This window comes from Amblyraja radiata, chromosome 5 (assembly GCF_010909765.2).
Source record: "Amblyraja radiata isolate CabotCenter1 chromosome 5, sAmbRad1.1.pri, whole genome shotgun sequence".
In the NCBI taxonomy this organism is placed as follows: domain Eukaryota; kingdom Metazoa; phylum Chordata; class Chondrichthyes; order Rajiformes; family Rajidae; genus Amblyraja; species Amblyraja radiata.
The window spans coordinates 89127089-89153237 of NC_045960.1; the positions used below are offsets into that span (position 1 = coordinate 89127089).

At 44.8% G+C, this 26149-nt stretch overlaps 1 protein-coding gene across 6 annotated transcripts in view; it reads left to right on the top strand.

Moving 5' to 3' along the window:
• LOC116973527 (muscular LMNA interacting protein) overlaps positions 1-26149 on the top strand; it is a 111095-nt gene that overhangs the window by 38128 nt on the left and 46818 nt on the right. For 5 of the 6 annotated variants that reach the window (XM_033021696.1, XM_033021695.1, XM_033021700.1 and 2 more), the window contains 5 exons: positions 13145-14917; positions 16538-16606; positions 25169-25240; positions 25331-25417; positions 25518-25577. In XM_033021696.1, coding sequence (XP_032877587.1) covers positions 13145-14917; positions 16538-16606; positions 25169-25240; positions 25331-25417; positions 25518-25577 — 2061 coding nt within the window. The remainder of the gene's footprint in view (positions 1-13144; positions 14918-16537; positions 16607-25168; positions 25241-25330; positions 25418-25517; positions 25578-26149) is intronic. The other variant, XM_033021701.1, reaches the window with a different exon arrangement.

Sequence of the window (26149 nt, forward strand, 5' to 3'; positions counted from 1 at the left end):
AGGCAACTGCCTGATTTAGATGCAGCACGTTTGTGTAGTGGTAGAGCTGCTGCCTTACAACGGCAGAGACCCGGGTTCGATCCTGATTACTGGTGCTGTCTGTACGAAGTTTGTACGTTCTCCCTGTGACCACGTTTCTCCGGGTGTTCCGGCTTCCTCCCACACTCCATTCACGCACAGGTTTGTAGGTTAATTGGCTTCGGTAAAATTGTAAATTATCCCTAGTGTGTAGGCTAGTGTTAGTGTACGGGGTAATCACTGGTCAGCGCAGACTCGGTGAGAAGAAGGGTCTGTTTCCTAAAGTAAAATAAACAGCTGGGGGCTACGGCAACAGGATACAAGGGAGTGAGAGAGTGGTAAGGGAACATGAGGCAGTTGTCAAGGTGGAACGCAAGTGAAATGGACATTCTGATGAACATTGGGATGTCCATTATATGTGTACAGGGCCCGGGTCCTAAGGAGGTCCCAGCTAAATGACTCTGAGACGCTATCTCTCAGCACAAGGCCAGGACTCTGTGGTCTGCAGAGAGGTTTGTTGGCTAGTCACTGGCCTCCAAGCCAGAACAGTGCAGTGCAGGAACATGATGCTGTTAAACTGATCTTATCTGCCTGTACATGATCCGTATCCCTCTATCCCCCTGCATTTACATGTGCCCATCTAAAAGCCTTTTAAACACCTCAATTGTATCTGCCTCCACCACCAATCCTGGCAATGACTGATATCCTATCCTGAAGGGCCGAACCTGCCCTCTACCGGCCTTATGTCTTTGAAGTGTAACCTTGGTTACTTCACATCCCATTGAAAGGATATCCCCACCCACCATATCACCATGCGACTTAAAGGGCACCGCCATCTAGTGCAAAGGGTGTCACACAAAGGATAATTTGAGAGCCACCATCTCACCCAAAGACCTGCCGCCATCTGTCTACGTTCCATCATCTCATTAAACTTTAAAAATGACTATAAACAACTGCAGATGCAGTTACTCGTAAACATCTTGATCAGGCAGCCGGCCATATGTTCTGTCTCATCCATAAACAACTGACCGTAGTCAGCATGCTCTAAACAGAAATGCACCAGGAACGTATTAACGCTTACATTAGATTATTCCTCTATATTCTCAGGCCATGACAAAGCTGGGGGAAAAAAAGACTACACTGCAAGGGATAGTTAAATATCAGAGGATTATCGATGGAGAATGCTATCAATATTATCAGTTTGGCTGATCTTTCATATTGCCACCATGTAAAGAAAAACATTTCCGTGCACACATTATGCCTGACAGGTTTGACACATCAGATATTTCCCAACTTCTATTTCTCGTGAACCGTGGGCGCTGCATTGAAATGTATCTTGCTCCGAGCTCTCTAAAGATGTTGATTGAAACTGATGGATGCAAAGAGAGGATTATGGGAGTGTATTTTGTGCATGTTCTGGCAGAGGCCTTAACTGCATTTCTGACATTCGCGTGATCTGGCTTGAAACTGGAGATGTGATCTTTTGTCTGTTTCTTAGTGGAAAAAGTGCATTGGAGCTCCACAATTCTGAATATGACACCATATATTTTCCAACCTTTTTCCTTCTCTCCATATAACCATATAACCATATAACCATATAACAATTACAGCACGGAAACAGGCCATCTCGACCCCTCTAGTCCGTGCCGAACACATAGTCTCCCCTAGTCCCATATACCTGCGCTCAGACCATAACCCTCCATTCCTTTCCCATCCATATAACTATCCAATTTATTTTTAAATGATAAAAACGAACCTGCCTCCACCACCTTCACTGGAAGCTCATTCCACACAGCTACCACTCTCTGCGTAAAGAAGTTCCCCCTCATGTTACCCCTAAACTTCAGTCCCTTAATTCTCAAGTCATGTCCCTTCTCTCCTTCCCTCCCTCCCTTCTTTCTCTACTTCCCTCCCTCCCTTCTCTCCCTCCCTCCCACACACATCACACACAGACAACTAACACACACACACACATCACGCACAGACAACTAACACACACACAAATAACACACACACAACTAAGTTAGGATGGGGTAGAAGCCCATAGGGTAGGATGGGGCTGAAGCCCAAAATTTAATGCCTGGACTGGTTTTTCACCCATGGTTATTGGTTTTCCAGGATCTGGTTAATTAATTTTTTTTTTTTTAATTTCACAGTCAGTAAAACAAGTGTTATTGTAACTATGTACTTTTCTGAGGTGATCTAGAATTTTGTTTGTTACTTGTCGGCTTACATGTATGCAATTTTATATTAAAATGTAGCTTAGATCTGTTTGATCCATTAACTCGCATGCATTTTTTAAGCACACATTTTGATTACTTTCCATTCTACCATAGATATATAAAGTCTATAATATACTTTATTTATATTTCTAAGATTCTACAAACCTTGGCTAGGAACCTGGGGCTCCCAAAATTGTTCCCAATTGGGCCTCGCACCTCCTAAGGCCGGCCCTGTCCACGTGACATACAAGTAAAAACGCTGGTATTCCAGCGTATTCGGGACTCTGATGGTGCAAGATTTTCTGGACTGGACTGGACAAGATTGGCTGTTATTAATTCCCCTACATGCTTTAAATTTATTGTTTTTTTTAATGATGTTACAGAGTTATCAGAAATTCTCCAGTGACCTTGGCAGGTTTCAGGGTAATGTGAGCTCATGGGACCAAGGCCTTGGGCTAGTGTTGGACTAGTGAGTGCTGTTGGGTTGTCACTGATTTTCAAGCAAGATGAAACTTATATTTGGAATATGGTGAGCAGTTTTGGACCACATATCTGAGGAGGGAAGTGATGGCGTTGGAGAGGGTCCGGAGGAGGTTTTCAACAATGATCACGGGGAAGATTGGGTTAATGAATGATGAGCGTTGGAGAGCACTGGGCCTGTACTCACTGTAGTTTCGCTTTAGTTCTAGAGATACTTTGTAGAAACAGGCCCTTCGGTCCACCGAGTCATCGCCGACCAGCGATCCCCGCACATTAACACAATCCTACACACACTAGGGACAATTTACACATACACCAAGCCAATTAACCTACAAACCTGTACATCTTTGGAGTGTGGGAGGAAACCGAAGATCTCGGAGAAAACCTAAGCGGTCATGGGGAGAACGTACAATCTCCGTACAGACAGCGTCCATAGTCGGGATCAAACCTTTTGCGCTGTAAGGCACCTCGCCACCGTGCTGACCCAAAAGATGTTTAAAAATAAAGTTTAGAAAGATGAGGGGGGGACCTCATTCAAACATCAAATAACAGAAGGTATGGAGAGAGTGGATGTGGAGAGGATGTTCCCATTCGAGAGTGAGTTTAGGACCAGAGGGCATAGCCTCAGAATAAAAGGACGTACCTTTGTAAAGGGGATGAGGTGGAATTTCTTCAATCAGAGGGTGGTGAATTTGTGGAATTCGTCCATGGTCCATGGCCAGACATCCATGGCCAAGGTAAGGTGGAGATTGACAGATTCTTGATCAGTATGGGTGTCAAAGGTTATGGGGAGAAAGCAGGAGAATGGGGTTGAGAGGGAAAAATAGATCTGCCATGAATGGTGGAGTAGACTCGATAGGCCGAATGTCCTAATTCTGCTCCTATGCTTTATGGACTCATGAAAATTTGGAGCCATTTTGTCTGGACATGACTGGCACTCACTAATACTATCCCATAAAGCAAGACCTGCCCACTACCGCCCTTTTATTTTTGAAGTACAATATTAGTTACTTTACATTCCCTCCGAAAGGCACTTGCCAGGGTTAATTACGAGGCCATGGTCACTGAGGCGCTGGAAGAGTAGATGCAGGTGGGCGAAGTGTTCCTCTCGCAAGCGACTTGCCACGAGGATGTCATCCAAGTAGACAAACAGGAAGTCGAGCCCGCGTACCACTTTGTCCATGAGGTGCTGAAAGGCCTGTGCGGCGTTTTTGAGGCCGAAGGGCGTCCGCAGGAACTCGAACAACCTGAATGGGGTGATAATTGCCATCTTGGGGACATCCTCCGGTCGCACGGAGATTTGGTGATATCCCCGGACTAGGTTGATCTTGGAGAAGAACTTAGCCCCGGCCCGATGGGTGAGAAGTCCTGTATGTGGGGAATAAGGTAACGGTCAGCAGTCATGGCCTCGTTAAGGCGGCGCAAGTCCCCACACGGCATCCAGCCGATGGACACCTTTGGCACCATGTGCAGTTGGGCTGTTGGAGTGTTGAACGATTCCCATGGCCTCCATACTCCGAAACTCCGCCTTTGCTATGAGGAGCTTGTCGGGAGTGGAGCGGTGGGCCCGATGTCAGACTATGGTGCATGACACCTTGCCTCAGGCTGGCCGAGCCGAACTTGGGGGTGACCATGTCCGGAAACTCAGCCAGTACCTGGGCGTAGACATTGTCCACTGTCACTCTGGGATTTCTGACCAGCACAGTAGAGCGCAAGGAGATCTTCTCAAAAGTTGACGCATGGACAAGACATTGGCCCCTCACGTCCATGAGGAGCGACTGCGCCCACACGAAATCTGTGCCCAGCAGCGGCTGGGCCAGGTTTGCAATAATGAATGCCAGGTGAAATGGCACGTGCCGAAAATGACGGAACCGTGCGGGCGCCATATGTACAGATTGAACTGCCATTCGCAGCAGTTAACGGGGGCCCCTCTTACCAGCACGAAGATCGAGTCCAGATGGGGGCAATACACTTACCTCTGCCCCGGTGTCCATCAAGAAACTGTGCCCCGAGCGCCCGTCCCAGACATATAGTCGATGGATCTTGCCGGCCACCGCGGTGACTATTGCCGGCCGGCGCTGCCATTTCCCGGAAACGAACATGGCTGGCGGCATTGGCGGGCTGCTGAACCCCAGTGTTGGTGGGAAAAACAACACATTCTTCTCCTTGGATCCCCTGGGTCCTGCTTAGCCATCCTCCTCTCCTGTGCCACTTGTCTGGTCTGTGGCTCAGCCATCCTCCTCTCCTGTGCCACTTGTCTGGTCTGTGGCTCAGCCATCCTCCTCTCCTGTGCCACTTGTCTTGTCTGTGGCTCTTGTAGGCGTGGCCCTCTTGTGGGCGTGGTCCTGGGTCGCTGGGCCTGCCAGGGCGCTGCATTGATCTGGTCCAGCGATTCCGGGGATTCCAGCAGTTCCAGGTATTCTAGCGCACTCACCTGCTGCTAGTCGGAAAGCTACAGTTCATCAGCGCGGGCCGCTAGCCGGATCGGATTCTCGAAACTCTCCCCCGCGAGCTGCCGGAGGATGTTGCGCGGCAACTGCTGCAGGTAGGTAAACTCAAAGAGCGGGCAAGGCTGGTGGTCGCCCATGAGTGTTAGCATCTCGTTCAAGAGGGTCGAGGGCATCCGGTCGCTGAGCCCGCCCATGTTAAGGACCTGACAGGCGCGCTGCATTCTGTTCCGTCCGTAGATCCGGAGCAGCAGCTCCTTGAGGCCTGTGTACTTACCTGCCACCGGCGGGTTATCGAGGTAAGGAATGATCCGACCGGCCGTCTGCTGGTCAAGGCCGCTTTCCACATTGTGGTAAAGAGTTTCATCGGCTGTCACACCACGGATGAAGAACTGGGATTCGGCCTGTCGAAACCAAACCCCCGGCTGCGAGGTCCAAAATGTAGGTAGCTTCAGGGAGACCGCATTGAGTTCGGCCACGTCAGCCTCATTGGTGGCAGCGGCCGAATGCATTTTTTATCCCAAATTTCCCTTTCAGGATTACACTCCTGGTCGTCGGGGTCACCAGTGTAGCAGGGACTCGATGGAGTCCAGCCAAAAAGTAGTCTGACACAAGTTTTGTGCACTGGACGTGTTTATTCACTTCAATACAGCTCCCTACTCCCTCCAGGTCACGGGCGTTCCCCAGCCTTAATTACCAACGCAGGTACCGACCCAGTGACTCGCACCTCCCACACCAAGACGCCACCCTCCAGAGCCGATGGTTCATTGTGCCCTTGGGTTGCCACCAGGTGCCGCCACAATGGTTTGCTTTGCAAGAAGGCAAATATGGAAGGGGAGAAGGGAAATGCAAAAAAAAAAACTATTATGCATAAATTTTATGCAGCTGATAGGAATTCTTTAAAGGGAGCTTGTGATCTTCAAATTAGATTGGAGGTTAGTAATTATAAAGTCAAAATTTCTAACAAATTTTTTGAGCAAAGTTTGTGCTCATTGTAGATCTTGCCACTCCCATCTGACGAATCGATTAAAGATTGTCATGATTTACCTTTAACAATTTTGTTGCTATCTGCTTTTTAAGAAACAAACTTTGACATTTGGCTGTAGTCGGCAGTGATCTTGCTGGGACGAGCAACAGATGACTGAGCTGGGTACAGTTGACCGGGATCTGAAGGGGGAACACTGAGCTCTCGTCGGACTCTTTGAGTCTGGCCTCCCGAAGAAGCTCCTGGGAAAAAACTGAGGTCCCTCAGTCTGAGGTTGATCTGGTTCCCAGACAAGATCCTTAGAAGCAGACAGTGAAGGTAAGACCACTTGTGTAAAGGATTGGCTTGTGTATTGAGTTGGGTAAAGTAAAGGATTGGCCACGGCAGACTAAAGAGGTTTTGTCACAAGTAAAGGATTGGGCATGGCAGACGACAAAGGTTTTGTCACTAATATGTATTGGAAAGACAAGGTGTCTTGTAAAGAAGGGTATTGGAAAGACAATGTGTCTTGAAGAGACAGTGTTTTGAAAAGACTGTTGTGGATTTGCTACCAGAGAGAGTAGCTAGGATTTGGGCATTACAGACTGCAAAGGTTTGTTATTAATATAAAGGATTGGGCATAACAGGCTGAAAAAGTTTGTTACAATTTGTGTACTAAGTAAGTAGTGATTTGGAGATTGGATAGACATGGAAATAATTTGGATAAGAGTGAAGGAAAGATGGCTGTACATGTGTTATTTGTTTCATAAGAACAACAAGGATTATAGAGTATTGAATTATAAATTGAGCAAACGTTTGAGTAAAGAGTCTTGGCCAGGAGGAATATGGAATGTGGAGACTATTGAAGGGAGAGGGGGAGCGGGGGAGAGGGGTAGAGAGGGAGAGAGGGAGAGAGGGAGAGAGGGAGAGAGGGAGAGAGGGAGAGAGGGAGAGAGGGAGAGGAGAGGGAGAGGGAGAGGGGAACTGGGTGGAGACGCAATATAGGAGTTGGATGGATTATGTCTGTAAAAGAGGGATTGAATTGACGAATAAAGACAGAACTATTAAAGGATGGAAAGTACTTCAGATGGAATGCCAGTGGGCAGAGGAATAGGAGATACAGGCTAAGGCAGAGAAAGAAAGTGCTGATAAGAGTTCGGAGAACATACCCGGTACTCAGTTCGCATGGCGACCCAGTCTATAGAAGAAGGGAGAGGTGGAAAATCACAGTCTGGATCACTGTCCAATCACAGCTCGTACCACTCCCATTTTGACCATTAGCCCGCCCACCTTAACAAAAAACTACTCCCTTTGGTCATTTTAAATTCTCACTCCAACAAGAAGACGACTTTTACAAACCCTTCCAGTCCCAGTTCACAAAGTCTCCCAGGGGAATGCCCTAGCTTGCTAATTCTCAAATTGGTCCCCACAGAAACAAAGATTCTTTTAAACAGAACGCTTTCTCAGACAAGGGAGGGGAATGTAAAGTTAATACAGAGAGAGAGACGTCTCTAATGTGCCACAGGCTTCTTTTTGGAAACGAGGGGGCTGCGCCACTTTGGCTAACTCCTCTCAGACAAATTTGTGTACCTGATATATGTTTTGCCCGTTTTTTGTACTCGTTTTCTTTTAATGTTCGAAGGGAAATATTTGTTCTAAACCCAAAGCTCTCTCAAATTATTCTAGAATGTTCTTTCAAGCTGTCACTCATCCAAGTTCTGTCCCTTATCAGATCAGATTAGATAGATCTTCATGTTCTTTCAAGTTGTCACTCATCCAAGTTCTGTCCTTTATCAGACTAGAGAGCTCACTGTTCTTTCCAAAGCTATGCTGCCGAGATACTTGCAGCTTTTTGTTCAGGATTTCACTCTGTTTCATTTCTCCCAAAGCCTAACGAGATACTTGACATCCAATCCCAGGCTATATTTATATATTCATATATATGCCCCTTTTGATGAAATGATACGTCGGATGAAATAGGATGTCATTGAATGAGCTTGCAATCTATGAAAATTAATTGTTTATTCCTTGTTTTCTCTTAACTAAGTTTATTTTCTTCCTATTTCTTACCTTTTGAATTGATTTCAAATAGAGACCTGAGTTCCACGATGGCCACGTGGCATCCAGGTAGATGTGTTAGATGAGATTGGAGATGCCTTTATCTCAGAACAAAATCTGTTAATTTGAAATTGTAAATTTGGGGAGATAGATTGGAACAATTGGAAGTATTTTCAAATTGTTTTTTTTTAATAACTATCTATTTTTAATGGGTCTGCCTTGTAGGTAGTTAAAGAGTGATCTCACATCTCCCACCACCCGTAGAATTCTGGATTAGTGAAGGAAATTAATAGGACACAAAAGAGTGTGGAAGTTAGTTATGACCTACAGGCCCACAGCAATGAATTAATTACATACGCACAGTAATTAAGCACAACCTTGTCAGTCTAGCATTCACTGTGATTGGAAATACAGAAGCCACTGCCAGTTGAGCACAGACACAGTCCATACGACTTGGGAGACTACGTACTGATAAGGTACTGGGATCGGACAAAATTGGGACTGTGTTGGAGGGGACTGTACCAGGTGCTACCATGATACCAACTGCCATGTAGATTGAAGATTACCCCCGTTGGAGACATCCGATACGATTGACTGTAAATGGAGGAGAACCAGGAAAGGACACTGGGGCTATTAACCCTACTTTTCATCCTGAGGTTGGTCCAGATGGGCTGGACTTGGGGAACAACCACTGCACCAAGACATCCTGAATAAGGCTGACAACTGTCCTTATGTTTATAACACTGACCAAGATGGATCCATTACCACAGGTTCTTGAAGTAACCAGAAAAAGGTGGCAGCTTATCCCGGAGCTACAGACCGAGCAGAAACAGATGAGAAATGTGCTCACCAATGCCAACTCTGAAAATGACCAGCAATCAGGTTGTGGAGTTGAAAAGCCTTCATTTTGGAGTGCAACTCAGTTACAGAACTGGATTGAGGTAAATCCCAGCCGGGATCAAAGTGAGGAGTTGAGTTGGGTTGGATCAGACAGACAGTTGGCATTGATGGAGAAGAAAGATGAATGCTGGTTTCACACGTTGATGGACAACTTGAGAGAAAGAACAACTCCATTTGTGAAAATAAACTACATTTGTGACGAATGTGGACAGACTTTCACACAGCGGAACCACCTGTCAGTTCACCAAATGCGCCATACTGGAGTAAAACCTTTGCAGTGTGAAGTTTGTGGTTTCCAGTGCAGGCAAAGAGCATCCTTGAAATACCATATGACCAAGCACAAGACAGAGCTGAACTTGAATTTGCTTGTGACCAACGTGAGAAGCGGTTCGAGAAGGCTCACAGTTTGAATGTTCATATGTCCATGGTTCATCCCTTGACCCAGAATACAGATAAAAACAAACCTATTGAAATTGAATCAAGTCAGCTAAGTATAGAAACATTAATTAAGCAGGAACCCAGTTAATAGTTATTCAACAGCTAAATGACGAGTCTAAAGAATCTTGCACTCTTTTTCAGTGTCAGCAAGACACAAATGATTAACATGAATAAATGTAATCAAGCCAGGCTCACCTAAATAGGTAGAGCAAAGGAAAGGTTTGTGTGGAAAATATAGTTTGAGCATTATAGCACACCGGTTACAGAGACAAAGTCCAATGTCTGCAATGGGGTAGAGGTGAATCAGGCAGAATCCTAGCAATTGGAAGGACTGTTCAGAACTCTGATAACAGAGGGGAAGAAGCTAGTTGGTGTTGGGGTGAGGCAGGATTCCACTTTGCCACAGTATATCTGTACGAACTGTCACGCTCAGATTTATAAGTGTTGGACTGTCTTCAAAAACGTCATTCAAAAAGTGAAAACTTCACCAGTAGCTTCAGTACAAGATGGACAAAAGGCTAGCAGATGTGTTGCAGCAACTGAAACATCATCAGTGCAATCATTTTCACAATCTCCGTTAAGCAATTCTGTGTCTGATGACTTTAAGCAAATGTTAAACGACAGTGTCTTGGTTGCAAACCCACAGGGTCTACAGATGTTGGTCACCTGGGCTCACCATCATGGTAATAGCTGTGGTTGCACATGCACAGAGTGATTTAACAGCAGAGTCGGTGCTGTGTGGGGGTGTCCTCAGGGCCACAGTTACATCCTGGACATGCATTCAAGTTGTGGTGTTGATTTGAATGAGGGACAGTGCCCATCCATTTGAAATAAGGACTCAATGGAGGAAGTTCTAGATGATTCAATAACTCTTTCACCTCAGAATGGAACAGTGACTGAAAATGGTGAGGGTGATAATGTTGCGAAGCATCATCCTGTTCCAGTGTTAGTTGACTTTCAGCCTTGTACATACAATGGAGCCACTTCGCGGTTGGTAGATGTGGACAACTTGGAATCCCCATTAAAGAAACGCTCAGATCCTGAATATACAGAGTGCTCTTGGGAAAAAGTTCAGGTAGAGTGGGGGCGCCATTGAGTATGGCTGCCCAGCCTGCAGCTGGCCGTCTTTTCACCCTTTCTTAATTTTTTAGTATGGTAAAAAGTTTTGTCTTGGAGGTCTAGTCTTTTTATGTGGGGGGTGGGGGGTTGGGGGGGGGGGGGGGGAGGGGGGAAACTGTATTTCTCGGTTCCTACCTAGTCGGCGTTGCAGCTTTTCTCTGAGCCGTATCTTCCCCCTTCCTCGCGTCCTACCAATGGGACTGGAGTGGCGTTTCCTGCCGGGACCAGCCAGAACTTCAGCTTAGGCGGCCGCGCAGCGCTGAAGCACCATCGTGGAGCGGGCGATGCCGCGTGGTAAGCTCCGGAGTGCTGAGACCGCCGACTCCAACATCGTGGAGCTGTGGTCGTGGAGCGTCCAGCTGCGGGCGGCACTGACTTTTAAACACCGTGGAGCCTGGAATCTCTTGCCGAGATCGCCAGTGTTGGAGCTCCGACCAGCGTGGCCTGTGGACTTCGGGAGCCATGGCCTCTGGCAGCAAGCGGCCGTTCCAGACACTTCAAGCCGCTGAAGAGTGTTCTCCCGACATCGGTGCTCCATCATCCGGCGAGAGGGCCTGTAACATCGGGCCACCGTTGCGGCGACTGCGGAGGCCTTAAATAGGCCCCGACTACGGGGTGAACAAGAGTAAAAGGACTGGTCTTTGTTACCTTCCATCACAGTGGGAACCATTGTGGGGGGATGTTTTTATGTTTTATGTTAAATTCTTCTTTAATGTGGTGTTTTACTTTTATTGGTGTGCTGCAAATGGCAACTCAAATTTCACTACACCAGAAATGGTGCATGTGACAATAAATGTCCTTTGTCCTTTAGGTACAAGATGCAACTCAACCATTAAATGTAAAATAATCAGTTAACTCAATGAAGCATCTTGTTCTATAAGAAATGATGTTGTGGATGAGTCCAGTGATCTTTCTGAAAGATATTTATCAAGTGAAGATGACAGAGAAATAAAAGTTAAGAATGGCTCTTCAGACGAGTCTTTTCAACCATATTGGACGAAGAAGAGTAAGTTACCAGTTAAGAAGTGCAATATTAAGGATGTGAAGAAACAATCTGGAACAAAACGTGGCCGAAACCAAGGTCAAATTTGGAAAGAGAAGATTTCACCACCATGTATCGATGTCAGTATAAGGGTCGCTGTGCTGTTTACAGAGGAGTTGACGGACTTAAGAAAAATAAAAGAGCAGCATGAAGAGGTGCATGAAAGACCTTGCCCCCACCCAAGATGTAACAAGGTGTTTCTGATTGATCGCTACCAGCAGTGCCATGTAAAGCTGATCCATACAGAAGATAGAACATCTTTACAGATCAGGAGGAAGTGCAAAGCCTTTGGTCACAACTTCGGAAAGACAACCACCTTTGATTAACAATCTTGAAGCATTTTGAGCTCTATCTTATGACCAAGGGTCTAAAGGGAGGAAAAGCTGTCCAAACCCATGGATAGGCTAGCGTCTCGCTCAAGGTGGTGAACCTCACCACAGGCCAAGAGGGGCGGAAACACCAGTGCAATGCTCTCCGAAGGGACTGGCAACACCCTCGGACAGATGCGAACACACTGCCTGCAAGTGGCACCTGTTCCATCGACCCTAAACAAGCTTCATCAGGATGGTTGTCAATGAAGAGAGTGAGAACTGGTAGCCATACCTTTGGTTTGGTGGACTTTGGGTTCTGTGATACATTATGGCTCCATCATTCTGTTAATCATTGCTCTAATGCTTGTGACCATTGTGTGTACCTACCGAGGACTATGAATGTTATCATGTTTGATAAAAACGAGGGAATGAAAGAGCTAATAGTCAAATCTAAAATGGAGTCGTTCTTCTACAAAAGCATGGTCTAGTAGAACAAAAGAATGGCTCAGTGCCAAGTCTGAATGACTTTGCAAATTATATGGAATGCAATATGGAGGAGAAGGTGTCTTTTTAATAAAGACATTAAGATGGAAACCTGCCTAATAACATGTGCTCTTTCAAAGAAGCCAAGATTGAGAAAAACAGCTGACGCTCCAGAGATAAGTAATAACTTGTTATTGGATGAGCTTGATTTGGACCCAGCTTTTCCTATATTGTGAAAGGCTACAGAATCTTTCAGTCATGCCATATTCAGACTTGGTAGGACTGTTTTACTGATAAGAAAAATGTATACTTGTGCTAACATCCCTTTGTTCTGTAAGTGGAGCCCGAGAAGCACTGAGCAACGTTTGTGCTCATTGAAGATCTTGCCACTCCCGTCTGACGAATTGATTAAAGATTGCCATGGTTTACCTTTAACAATTTTGTTGCTATCTGCTTTTTAAGAAACGATCTTTGACACCATCACCTCAGTCACACTTTAAAAATGAATTTAAAAAGGGTCAGCAAGGAAAAATCTTTGGCATATATTCAACTTAAATTGATAGTTCTGTGGAAAATGGTCTGATTCTGCAGTATCTGTAGAATATTTGTGATTGTGGTGCTTCTGTAACTTATTTTCTCTCTTTTCTTTTTGCTCTTTACAGTCAAATACATCTTCTCTGTCTCCTCATATGATCAGTACCCAATCACTAACCTCCACCCTTCAGAGTGAAGATAGATGTCCCACTGATCAGAGGCGGGCTTGCCTTTCACCTGTGTCAAATAAATCGCCACTTTATTTCATTGCCAATAGAAACACAGAAAATAAATCTTCCAGTTTGCCTAAGTCCAGTGTCTTGTCTGCATCTGAGACGTCCTTCTTATCTTCCAGTTCCTTACCTTCGGCACTTCATACAAAATCCCTGTCCCCATCCAACTCTCCCGTCAAGACCTCCAAAGCAGCGTCTCTTCTCTACCCTCTAGCTCCATTACACTCTCGGAGCTGCAGTGATTTGCACTCTTCTGCAGTTTGGTGTTCCTCATCCCTGCCCTCCTTGAGATCCACAGTGGGGTCTTCGACGTGTGTACAGTCTTCACCTCATTCTTCCAGCCCGAATGTACGTTCTCCCACCTCTCAGCAACCATCCCGTCACCGCTCCAGAACTCCTGACTCTTCCCAACAAGCCTCGGTACACAGTAATTTAGCGAAACCTAGTGTCGGGTCCTCTCCCCCGACTCAGCTGTCATTGTTAACTTCCATGTTAAGATCTGGAAAACTGACTCCAGCATCATCCTCAGTGCGGTCAGAAACAGTTTCCTCCCCTACATACTTCAGCACCGCTGGTTTACGATCTTCCAGCAAATCGCCATCCCCACAAACCTCACAGGCATCTTCGTCCAGTCAAAAAGCCAGAACACTCTCTCCCACACCAGGGACCTGTTTCCAGAGCAGCTCTAGAATGGCCTCAAATGTTTCTTCTATCTCGCCCAGATCCACGTCCTCTCCTTTGTTCCCAAAGCCGGCGGCTCATTCGGTTCATTCCACTTCTACATCGTTATCCAAGAGGCATAGAAATAGTTCCAGAGAGAGAGCTCACACTCCGCCACCCTTTCCTTCTGCTCAACTCAAAGCTCATCTCTTGAAGCTGGCTAATTCCACACCCACGCTGTCTTCCTTGTGTCACGACTCAAAGCCTCCGATATCACCCCATGTTTTCTTCCCAATCCGTAGACAGCCTTCTCCTGTCCCACTGCACGATTCCTCACATCAATCCCCTACCATGCAGGAACAAGAACCTCTCTCATCAAACAAATGGTCGGACCCTTCACCCTCTAAAAGATCTTGGCAGAATTCTCCATCTTCTCGCACTTCAAGTTTGAATTATTGCCCGGTAAAATATGATCTTCCTTTGTTTGGAACGACACGACCTTCCCATTCTCCTACTGCAAGCCCCTTCAGTACTTCCCCCATCTTAGAACAGTCCGTATCATCTTCTCCGACCTCAGCTTCTTCATCCCCCACTCCAGTGAATTCATTCTCTTCTTGCTCGACCCCAGTTAATTCTTCCCTCAGCTCTGGTTTCCTTACTCCTACTCCCATGGCTGTTGGTCCTCCTACCACTTCACCCACATGGCATCAAACCCCTCCTCGTTCCTCCTCTTTGAAGCCAGACTCCCATTCCACCCCCCTGAATTATTCGTCCTCACTTAAACCTCCTACTCCAGAGCAGTTATCTCGTCAACCTTCACCTCTTGCTAAATTCAGTGGCAATGTTAATACTCCAGCTCACACTGCTGCTCGTTTCTCTAACCCCAGCACTGACCCACCATTGCCTGGTCTTGTAACATCCCCTCCACCACCATCACCCACCCCAAGAGCCGGCACACATTCTCCACCTTTACCCTGTTCCACTGAGACTAAGAAACCAGAACAACAGGTACTTGCACCATTTACTTTGCATGGTATTGATAGCGATGAAGGCTCTTTTCCTTGATTGGCATTTTCATTATTTGCTTCTATTAACTGAAGTAGCCTGCATGAAATATTGAAATTGTGTAAATCAGTCTTGTTCTGCTGGATTTCAAACTAAATCTCGGAACTAAAATAAATTCCCAAACTTCTCCATTAATTAATGCTTAGAAATGTCACCTCCCGGAACTTTATATTTAAGGCTTGTGATGTCATGATCATTTGTGTTAAATTCAGGTCTCTAATGATCTGAAAATGCTTGGTGTTGTCTATTGTAAGGCAATGTTTAAGTATTACTACAGTTTCAAAAACCAGGCTGAGCTTCTGAAAATAGCTTGTAATTTGGTCACTAATATCGATTGCAGCCATTTTGGAGAATGCTTTGAGTGTTCTAATTAGCCAACAAGGAACCATTTCACATCGCAAGGGTTCTTTGAGGTGTATTGAAGAGTTTAGCTTTCTAAGAGAAAAACTATATGAAAATGAAGAGTTTGAAGCCTTCCAATGGAACGATGCAAAAATAGGGAAAGAGCGTTCCAGCACTGTGCGTGTGGCTAGAATCAATCATGCAGTCTTATCTCTTCGGAGAGTCATTCCATCACAAATCAGATCGCTGCCGGAGCAGTAAAAGCCCAGGAAACAAGATATTCGCAGGAGAGATAAGCTAGGGAGATAAAATAAGAAACAAAACGGGGGGAAACTTTAGGTTTTTGCAGACCTTTAACAAAATGAAACAATTTAAACAAAAATAGAATTTTCTATTGCATTATCGACAATAACGCATCAGCCAAAAAATTGAAGATAGTTGGAATAATTTACAGCAGACAGCCTTATGTACAGGAAACTTTCATTCAAAGAGCAGAGGAAGCAGGACATTTAGGACCGTCCCCCAATTATAGCAGGGCGACCTCTCTAAAATACAAACCGTGTGAGTGGAAAATATTTATGTGCAAATAAATGAAGTGCATAAAATCAATCACAGTCAGTTACCAGCAAGCAAGACTGCCGAAGGAATTACCTCCGGTCATTTAAGTTCCAGATCACTAGATGCAGTCTTTCAGCTTTATGGACATTATAAATTTACAGTGTTCTAACTGAGTAAAATACTGTTTTAATTTAAACAGTTTAAATATAATTCAAATATTTTGGTACACATTAATTGCTGTTTTAAATGTTATATAAATGTCTAAAAGTGGTGGTTGCTGTATTAATAGTTTTCTTGGCATTTACAATGAAAACTCTATAGCTTCAGTTAATACAAAAGTTTGTAATTGAAGGTAACAGGAATATAAATAAAAATAAATATATTGAATGAAACCCAGCAATAACAGCAAGTAATATCAGGCCCATAACATTAACAACTGAAATCATTTGAAACTATTATCTTTTCAAATCTATTATCGTCCTTGTTCAGTAATAATCCCCCCTGCTCTTTTTTCTGCACCTCTCTCCCTCCCTCTCTCTCCCCCTCTCTCTCGTTCCCTCTCTCTCATTCGCTCTCTCTCTCTCTCTCTCTCCCTCTTTCCCTCTTTCCCTCATTCCCTTGCCTGTTTCTTTTCTTGACTATTTCCCTCACTTCCTCCTGCAGTACAAGATCAAGTCACGCTATAAGGCTTTTGCAGCAATACCAACCAATACACTGCTTTTGGATCAGAAGGTCAGTGTTAGCCTCTGAACATGCCCTTTCCGTGTAAAAATCTGCACGATAATGACGAAGAAATTGGTGATAATGACAATGCATGAAACTTTCTTTTATACAATAAAAAATTAAAACAGCATCATGGTTAATAATATCGGTATTGAATGAATGGTTATGGTAGGCTGAATATCTTCTCAGTGTTTTGTTCCATTGAATGCATTTCACGATTTTGTATTCATTTGACAAACCATTGCCTTGTGATAGCACTTTCCTCTTCATTGAAAATGGTGGAAATATAATCACTCGGTTCTTTTAGATTTGTCACCTGTCATTGTTAACCAACTTGAATCAAGTAGTTGACGTTCATTTCATTCTGAAGAATGCTAATCATCATTCCGTACTGTTTGTAGACTCTGAGATTTGTATAGCTTTGAAACAGCCCTTCAGCCCATCATGTCCATGCCAACCTTTTTGCCCGTCAATACCAACCCCAATGCCTGCATCAGTACCATATCCGTCTATGCCTTGCCTATTTAAGTGTCTGGCAAAATGTCTCTTAAAGCTAATCGTTGTATCTGATTGAATTACCTTCTCTTTTGGCAAAACAGGCTAGTCCCATTTGCCAGCATTTGACATATACTGTACCTCCAAACCCTTCCAACCTGACTAGCTGTTCAAATGTCCAAGGTCATCTAAAGAGTCAAAACATTATTGTTATCAAAACATTATCAAAACATAATAAACATACTAAAGGGCCTGTCCCACTGTATGAGGCAATTCAAGAGTTCTCCCGAGTTTTCCCCTGATTCGAACTCGGAGAATGTCCGTAGTGGGTCCGTAGGAGTTCGTGGATGTCTTGTAGCGGCTCGTACGAGTAAAAAGTAACAATTTTTTTCATCACGAATATTTTTTTACTCGTGGACATTTTTCACAGTGTTGAAAAAATGTCACGAGTTTACCGGATTTCCAGAGTACCTACCATTACTCGTACGAGTCGCTACGAGACATCCACAAACTCCTACGGACCCGCTACGGACATTCTCCGAGTTCGAATCAGGGGAAAACTCAGGAGAACTCTTGAATTACCTCGTACAGTGGGACAGGCACTTAAGAAACAGCCAGACAGTTACATGGATATGACAGGTTTGGAGGGATCTGGACCAAACACGGGACAGGTAAGACTAGTGTAGCTGGGAAATGTTGGCCGGTGTGGACAAGTTGGGCCGAAGGGCCTGTTTCCACACTGTATCACTCTGACTCTATTATAATATTTCTGAGTGTCTGACTCCTCTAGAAAATAAATCTCCTAACTTTAGTATTTCCATTAATAATTAAATTTTGGCCATCAACCAATTCCATGCATCTCAGAACCTTAACAGTCCACCCTCAGCCTCTTTTGCTGCAAGGAAAACAAAAGCAGCCTATCCAATCTTTCCCCATAACTATGTCCTCCTATCCAGGCAACATCTCCTCTGCACTCAGCTGTGTTATTAAGATATAGGCCGACCCAGGTAAGAAACAGGTAACCGTCCCTCCATAAGTATTGTAATGAAAGACATCCAGAACACTTAGGACCTAATTCGGTGTTCACTCTCTACAACACTTTGCAATTTTAAATGGAAATACTAAAGGTAGGAGGAGATTTATTTTCTTGAGAAGTCATGCACTTGGAGAGATTATAATGTTTTGACTTGGACATTTGGACAGTTATACAGATCAAAAGGGTTCAGAGGAATATGAGCCAAATGCAGGCAAATGGGACTAACCCAGATTGTCAGTTTGATCATTGTGGACATGATGGGCCAAAGGGCCTATTTCTATGCCGTGTAGCTTTGTGACTCTATCACACAGTCAACAAGACTAGCCATGAAGTGAGCAGAATGTGAGTTTGTGGGCCCCATTTCTGAGGAAGGATCTGCTAGCATTGGAGAGGGTCCAGAGGAGGTTTACGAGAATGATCCCAGGGATGATTGGTTAACATATGATGAGCGTTTACTCGCTGGAATTTAGAAGGATGAGGGGGTACCTCATTGAAACATTGAATAGTGGAAGGCCTGGATAGATTGTATGTGGAGAGGATCATAAACTTAATCAAGAACTCGTATGAGGGAACCTCATGCAAAGTTATGCATGCAGGCCAGCTCTCTCGGAATTTTAGTGTCAGGACGGGCGCCAAGCAGGGATGTCTATTGTCACCATTCCTGTTCCTCCTGGCAATTGACTGGATCATGTTCGAAACAACTGAAGGGAAAATAAATGGAATTTAGTGGACAATGTGGGGGAAGCTAGATGATCTTGACTTTGCAGACGACATAGCTCTCCTTTCACACACACAGATACAAATGCAGGAGAAGACAGACCGACTCTCACAAGCTGCAGTAAAACTTGGTCTTACACCCGATACACAGGTGATGAGGATCCACTCCAAAACCAGCAACCCTATCCTTATGCACAGCACTGCACTAGAGGAGGTAGAAACATTCACATACCTAGGCGGTGTTGTGGACATCACCAGAGGGGCAGAGGCAGACATAAAAAGTAGAATCAATAAGGCTAGGGTGGTGTTTAACATGCTCTGGAAGATCTGGAGCTCAAAACACATTTCAATCAACACCAAAATACGCATCTTTAACTCAAATGTGAAACAGGTGATGCTGTATGGATCAGAGACATGGAAAACAACAAAACACACTACAAACAGGCTGCAAACATTCATTAACACCTACCTTAGGAGAATACTTAACATCTGGTGGAGAGAGAAAGTAAGCAATGTGGACCTGTGGAAAAGAACAAGCCAGGAGCCCATTGACTTACAAATTTGAAGGAAGAAATGGAGTTGGATTGGACACACCCTCAGGAAACCTGCCACAAACATCACTCGGCAAGCCCTGAAATGGAAACCCCAAGGAAAAAGGAAAAGAGGTCATCCCAGGAACAGCTGGAGAAGAGGTGTCCAGACAGAAATGTCTAAGAATGGGCTCAACTGGGGAGATCTTGAAAGAACTGCCAACAACCGAGCGAGGTGGAGGACATTTGTCAATAGCCTATGCTCCTTAGAGGAGGAGGAGGAAGAAGAAGAGGAGGAAGAGGAGGAGGAGGAGGAGGAAGAGGAGGAGGAAGAGGAGGAGGAAGAGGAGGAGGAAGAGAAGGAGGATGAAGAGGAAGAGGAGGATGAAGAGGAAGAGGAAGAGGAAGAAGAGGCCATAGCCTCAGAATAAATGATGTTCCTTTAGAAAGGAGATGAGGAGGAATTTATTTCATTAGTGGGTGGTGAATCTGTGGAATTCATTGCCACAGAAGGCTGTGGAGGCCAAGTTAATGGATATTTTTAAGGTAGAGATTGACAGATTCTTTATTAGTACATGTGTCAGGGGTTATGGGGCGAGGGCAGGAGATTGGGGTTGAGACTGAAAGATAGATCAGTCATGATTTGGCATAGTAGACTTGATGAGTCGAATGGCGTAATTCTGCTCCTATAACTTATGAACTTAAGCCTCACCATTTCTTACTTCTGGCACTTGAAATCAAACTGGAATACTTGTGAAATGATGTGGCATTAATGGAGGTGGTGATTTTTAGAGATGTTATGTGCCTACCAATTAAATATTAAAAGCCCCATTTGATTCAATTTGAAGGAGAGCAGGGAAGTAGTTTATTAATGCTGATTAAGTACATTTCTTTCAGCTAATGCTTATAAAGATGAAATGAAACAGAAAATGTTGAAATTACTCATCAAATTGGCAATTCTGGGCTAGTTCAATTAGTCTGTATTTGGCCCACAGACATTTAAACCCTTCCTATCCATATGTCATTCAACACATCTTACCAAGGAAATCATTAATTGGAACTTACTATCGCAATTATTTTAAGAAAAATAAGACACATGTCTCTGTGATATCACCCAAATGCACTGGCTAAGAGCAAAGATTAAATCCATGTCTTCGTCCAACAGATAATTAATGTGAACCATTTTTTAATAGATTTTTATCATGTATATTTTTTCTGTCTTGGTTCAATCTTTCTTTGCTCCCCATTATTTGTCTTTCTGTCTCTGAGTTTGCGCTTATTCCCCTTTAAGGACTTCTTTGTTCCCCGTTTTTCAATCTGTAACTTTCATTAGGAAGGGAAGTAATCTTTTGATCCCGCCATTAACCAAGATCCAAAGCTGCCACTTCTGTTCGCTCCACATTCACTGCCACCTGTTTCTTGGAAGCAACATCCCCGAGTTGAAGTTTAAGGGAAAAGTATTTAATTAAGATAATATGTGGTGAGATGTCTCTGAACAGACATTTTGTCCTGTTAGTTGACCTTTTCTACACCGCTCTCAATCTGGATTTCACATTCATCTTTGTTCTTCTGCTTATAACCATATAACCATATAACAATTACAGCACAGAAACAGGCCATCTCGGCCCTACAAGTCCGTGCTGAACACTTTTTTCCCCCTAGTCCCATCTACCTGCACTCAGACCATAACCCTCCATTCCTTTCCCATCCATATACCTATCCAATTTATTTTTAAATGATAAAATCCAACCTGCCTCCACCACTTCCACTGGAAGCTCATTCCACACCGCTACCACTCTCTCAGCTTCTATCTGATTAATTTCCATTTTAATCATTTCCAGGAAACTTTAGACAAATTTTACTTCACTTTCTGAATCCATTTGAACCTGATTGATTGGTGGCTGGATCTACCTCAATCAATTTATCTGCCACTGTAACCGTTCACAAACTGCTTTTTTGCATCTGGCGAAGGAAGGGGTTGACAGCCATGAGTGTAGTTATAGACATCGTCAATTGAATATTCTGAGAAACAATATGGTGTTTGGGGAGTTACTTTGGTTATGGTTAGTCAAATAAATGATGTAAACTATTCTGATATACCATTATTTAGTCGGCTCAGTCAGACCACAACCTGTGAAGCAAGACAAGTGAAAGACTATAGGGTCAATATATCATTAAAATATTAATTGCTACTGAAAAAGACAACTGTCTTCCAAAATAACTGTAACCATTCTGTTAGAAAGTTTATGTTGGTGTTAACGGTTATGTTATCAAATCATCAAAATCTTTTTTTTCATTCTTACGGTTATCAAAAATAAGAAGGGTTAAGTTTAAAGTGAGAGGAAGGAGATCAAAAGAAGAAGTCGATAAGTTGTAGAATGATGCAAAACCTAGACTGGGCCTTCGGTCTACAAAGTCCATGCCTCCTGTCAACCAACTAGATAAACTCATCCCATATTAACCCCAATTTATTTCTCCTCATATTCTTACCAACTATCCTAGTTTCTACCTCTTAGCTAAGCATTAGGAACAATTTAGAGTCCTTCTATGCCCTTGTCTATTCAAGTGTCTTAAATGCCTCTTAAACGTAGTGAGTGTCCGATTCCACAAACCTCTTTGCCAATTAACCAACTGACGAGTATACTGTATCTTTGGGATGTGAGGGGAAATCCACATGGGCACAGGGAAAACATGGAATGTGTCGGAAGAACTGCAGATGCTGGTTTAAATCGATGGTAGACACAAAATGCTGAAGTAACTCAGCGGGACAGGCAGCATCTCAGGAGAGAAGAAATTGGTGATGTTTCGGCTCGACCCGAAATGTCACCCATTCCTCTCCAGAGATGCAGCCTGTACCTGGAGAACATGGAAACTCCGCACAAACAGCACCCAAGGCCAGGATTAAACCTGGGCCATTGGCTGTGCAAGGCAGCAGCTCTACTAGCAGCGCCACCGTGTTTTTGGAGATTGGTTGATATTTGAAACTCACTGCCGAAGTAGGTGGTGGAATCGGACACACTCACTACGTTTAAGAGGCATTTAGACAGACACTTAAATAGGCAAGGGCAGAAGATGATACTCTGTTAATGTGGGCAAATATAATGAAGGTAGATGGGCAACAAGGTTGGCATGGACTTGATGGACTGAAGGGCTTGTTCCTGTGCATTTAGTTTAGTTTAATTTAGAGATATAGCACGGAAACAGGCCCTTCAGCCCACCGGGTCTGCGCTGACCAGCGATCCCATGCACTTGCACTATCCTACACACTAGGGACAATTTTACAATTTGTTTTACCAAAGCCAATTAGCCTACAAACCTGTACATGTTTAATATATAAAACTCTATGACACTACGGCGATGTTGGAGGGCATAACAAAAGGCCGTTCAGCCTATCTAGACTTTTCTAGATGTGCAGATCACATTTTCCAGTTTAAGTCCAGATTGCATTCAGTCTCAGGGTGACCCACCTGAACTGTGCCAGTATAATTCCTCCAGAAACTAGATTTTCACCTCTGAAGTACAGCAGTACAGCATAATGTGTCTGGACTCTAATCCTGGAACACCATTTGTGTAACATTGACTCCCAGCATCAGCTGCCAAGCCTTACTCGATCAGCCTGCTATCAAGTTCCAGAGACCTGCTCTCCCCACGCCCACCCCCTGCATTCCTGGTTGTTGGCTCACAAGAGGGACAGCAGGAGGCCAGCGGGTGCAAACGTTCTCCAGCTGCTAAATCCCCTGAAGTGTGCCAAAGAGCATTGTTTCCATGCTGTTTCTATCAATTTAAAATCCAACTCAAGTGAGGGTATGGAGCTCAGCAGTGTCCTTCAAAGTGAGCTACTTGCCTTTGGTCTTTTACCAACAACCTGTGTCCACCAGTGATGCCCATGATGCAGATCATGCCTCAAGCTACAGGCCCTCGGCTATGCTGGAACCTTGACTCCTTGGGTAGCAGGCCTTTAACAGTAAAAGGCGCGTCTTTGACTACTTGCCTCCAGGACAGTGGGCAGAAGGGTAAGTCCCAGACTTAGTGGTGGGGGGCGTGTTTCATCGATGATGTCAATCTGTAGGAGTTTGGAATGGCAAACAAGGATAGCAAGCTCCCGGCACACCTCCAAGTCCGGGGAGGAGGAATTCCTTGGCTACAGACAGGGGGAGATTTAGCCGCATGATCGGGTAGGGTTTGCCCAGTGCAGAGCTTTACCGATCCACTCAGTGCTGGTCCACTACCAGAGGAATGTTCTCGAGGGCACACCAGTAGATCCGTTGGGGAAGTCCAGAACCAGGGACCGCAGTGTAAGAATAAGGAGTAGGCCATTTAGAACGGAGACGAGGAAACACTTTTTCTCACAGAGAGTGGTGAGTCTGTGGAGGCTGGTTCTCTGGATGCTTTCAAGAGAGAGCTAGATAGGGCTCTTAAAAATAGCAGAGTCTGGGGATATGGGGAGAAGGCAGGAACGGGGTACTGATTGGGGATGATTAGCCATGATCACATTAAATGGCGGTGCTGGCTCGAAGGGCCAAATGGCCTACTCCTGCACCTATTGTCTATTGTCTATTGGCTCCAAGATGAATGGCACAAGCAAGCTCAGGCATCTCAAGGCATCTTCACTGACTCATAAGTCATAAAGGGTGGATGAACAGACTCTTTTTCCCAGTGTAGGGGAATAAAGAACGAGAGGGCATAGGTTTAAGGTGAGAGGGGAATGATTTAATAGGAACCTGAGGGGCAATTCTTTGACACAGATGATTGCGGGTATATGGAATGAGAGGATGAGGTTGTGGCAGGTACTACAACAACCTTTAAAATCTATTTGGGCAAGTACATACGTTGAGAGGGTTATAGGTTGCATAGGTTGAGAGGGATATGGATCAAACTTGTGCAAATGTGACCATATATGAACATCTAGGTCAGCATGGATAAGTTGGACAGAAGAGTCCATTTCCATGCTTTATGACTGTTTATAAATAAAGAAATGATCGAAGCGCAGCGGTGTTGTTGATCAGTTTAGACCAGGGGCCTCCAAACATTTCAGCATGAGGGCCACATTAAATATTTGGCACATTTTTGCGGGCCTTAGGACAACCACTCACTCACCCACTCACCCACCCACTCACTCACTCACTCCCTCAACCACTCACCCACCCACCCACTCACTCATCCAATCACCCACTCACTCATTCACCCACTCTAAACCCCCAACGGATCTACTGGTGTGCCCTCGAGAACATTCCTCTGGTAGTGGACCAGCACTGAGTGGATCGGTAAAGCTCTGCACTGGACTCTAAACTCACCACCCACTCACTCACCCACCCACCCACCCACCCACTCACAGGCCACTGTCGCTGACCTTCACTGTCTTCCCGGTGCTACTGACGCTGCTGCTGCCGACCCGTATCCCTACTCCAGCCCCCCATGAACCTCCACCAGCGGACTCCACCGGCCACCAGCGGGCCAGGGCGTCACCTCTCCACTGGCCACCAGCGGGCCAGAGCGTCACCTCACCACAGCATGTGGTCTGTCTCTGTGGGGTCCCAGTGCTCCTCCCCTCCTACAGGGAACATCAGTCGTTGCACTAAACATTATTCCCTCAACTTGATAGCCTACCACAGAACCCGCTAAATAGCCCACCCCACGGAATGTGTTAAGAGCTTGCTGTGGGTCGGATAAAATCTCGTGGCGTGCCGGATGTAGCCCGCGGGCCATAGTTTGGAGACCCCCTGGTTTAGACCATCAAATGTAGGTGGCTGCTATAGGTGTTGTTAGTAAAGATGTCATATTTCCTTTCAATAGGCCATCGATGAAGCAGTCAGTGACTCGATGGGATCTGCAGCACAAAACACATCCGACGAAACCCAGTCACAAGTATGATTTATGGACACATTAATTCCATAGTTGGTTTTATGTTCAATGCTTGTGCGGTGATTGTGTATAACTTTGTTTCTGTTGATGCAGTTCCTTTTTGAGCCTGGCACTCTCAGGAAACAGTCTGAGGAACTGTATGCTACTATTGAGAAAGTACTGGAGGATCCATTGCCAATGGTAATGAAAGAATTGAGTTGAGTAAACGTTTACTGCCCTTTCTCCCCACCAAATACACACGATTCTTAAACTATTTTCTTCTTATTCCTATCCCATCCAGCGCTGCACGAGTTCTTCTCTCAATTCCCCACAGAGGTCGTTGGATGCAGGAGGCCGCCAAGTACGTGAGTGATAGCGCATGATCAGCAGAAGCTAACAAAACGCACAACAGCCCCGCTTCCATTTACTGCAATATTGCTTTGATATGTTTGATTAATGAATTGGATTGAATTGTATTGAATACTTTATTGTCACTTGTGACAAATCACAGTGAAATTCTTTGCTTGCATACCCAAGGTATACAAATAGTCGCCCACAAAGAGCACTTACAAAGTTACAATTTCCCTCCCCTGTGCCAGTTCCCCCTTTGTTCTCCCCCCCCTCCCCTCTCCCACCACACCGGGTCCTCCTTTGTACCTTCCCTCGGCAGCGGCGTCCTCACTTCCATGTGTCTGTCCTCGTCCGCCAATCGTATGGGTGTCGGGGGTTACGGGGAGAAGGCAGGAGAATGGGGTTGAGAGGGAAAGATCGATCAGCCATGAATGAATGGCGGAGTAGACTTGATGGGCCGAATGGCTTAATTGTGCAAGTATCACTTAAGAACTTATGAGAAAAATAGTGAAGAAAACTGGCTCTGATTTTAAAAGTAGTTCCCGCTGTGATATGTGGGCATCAACCAACTCATGTGCTGAT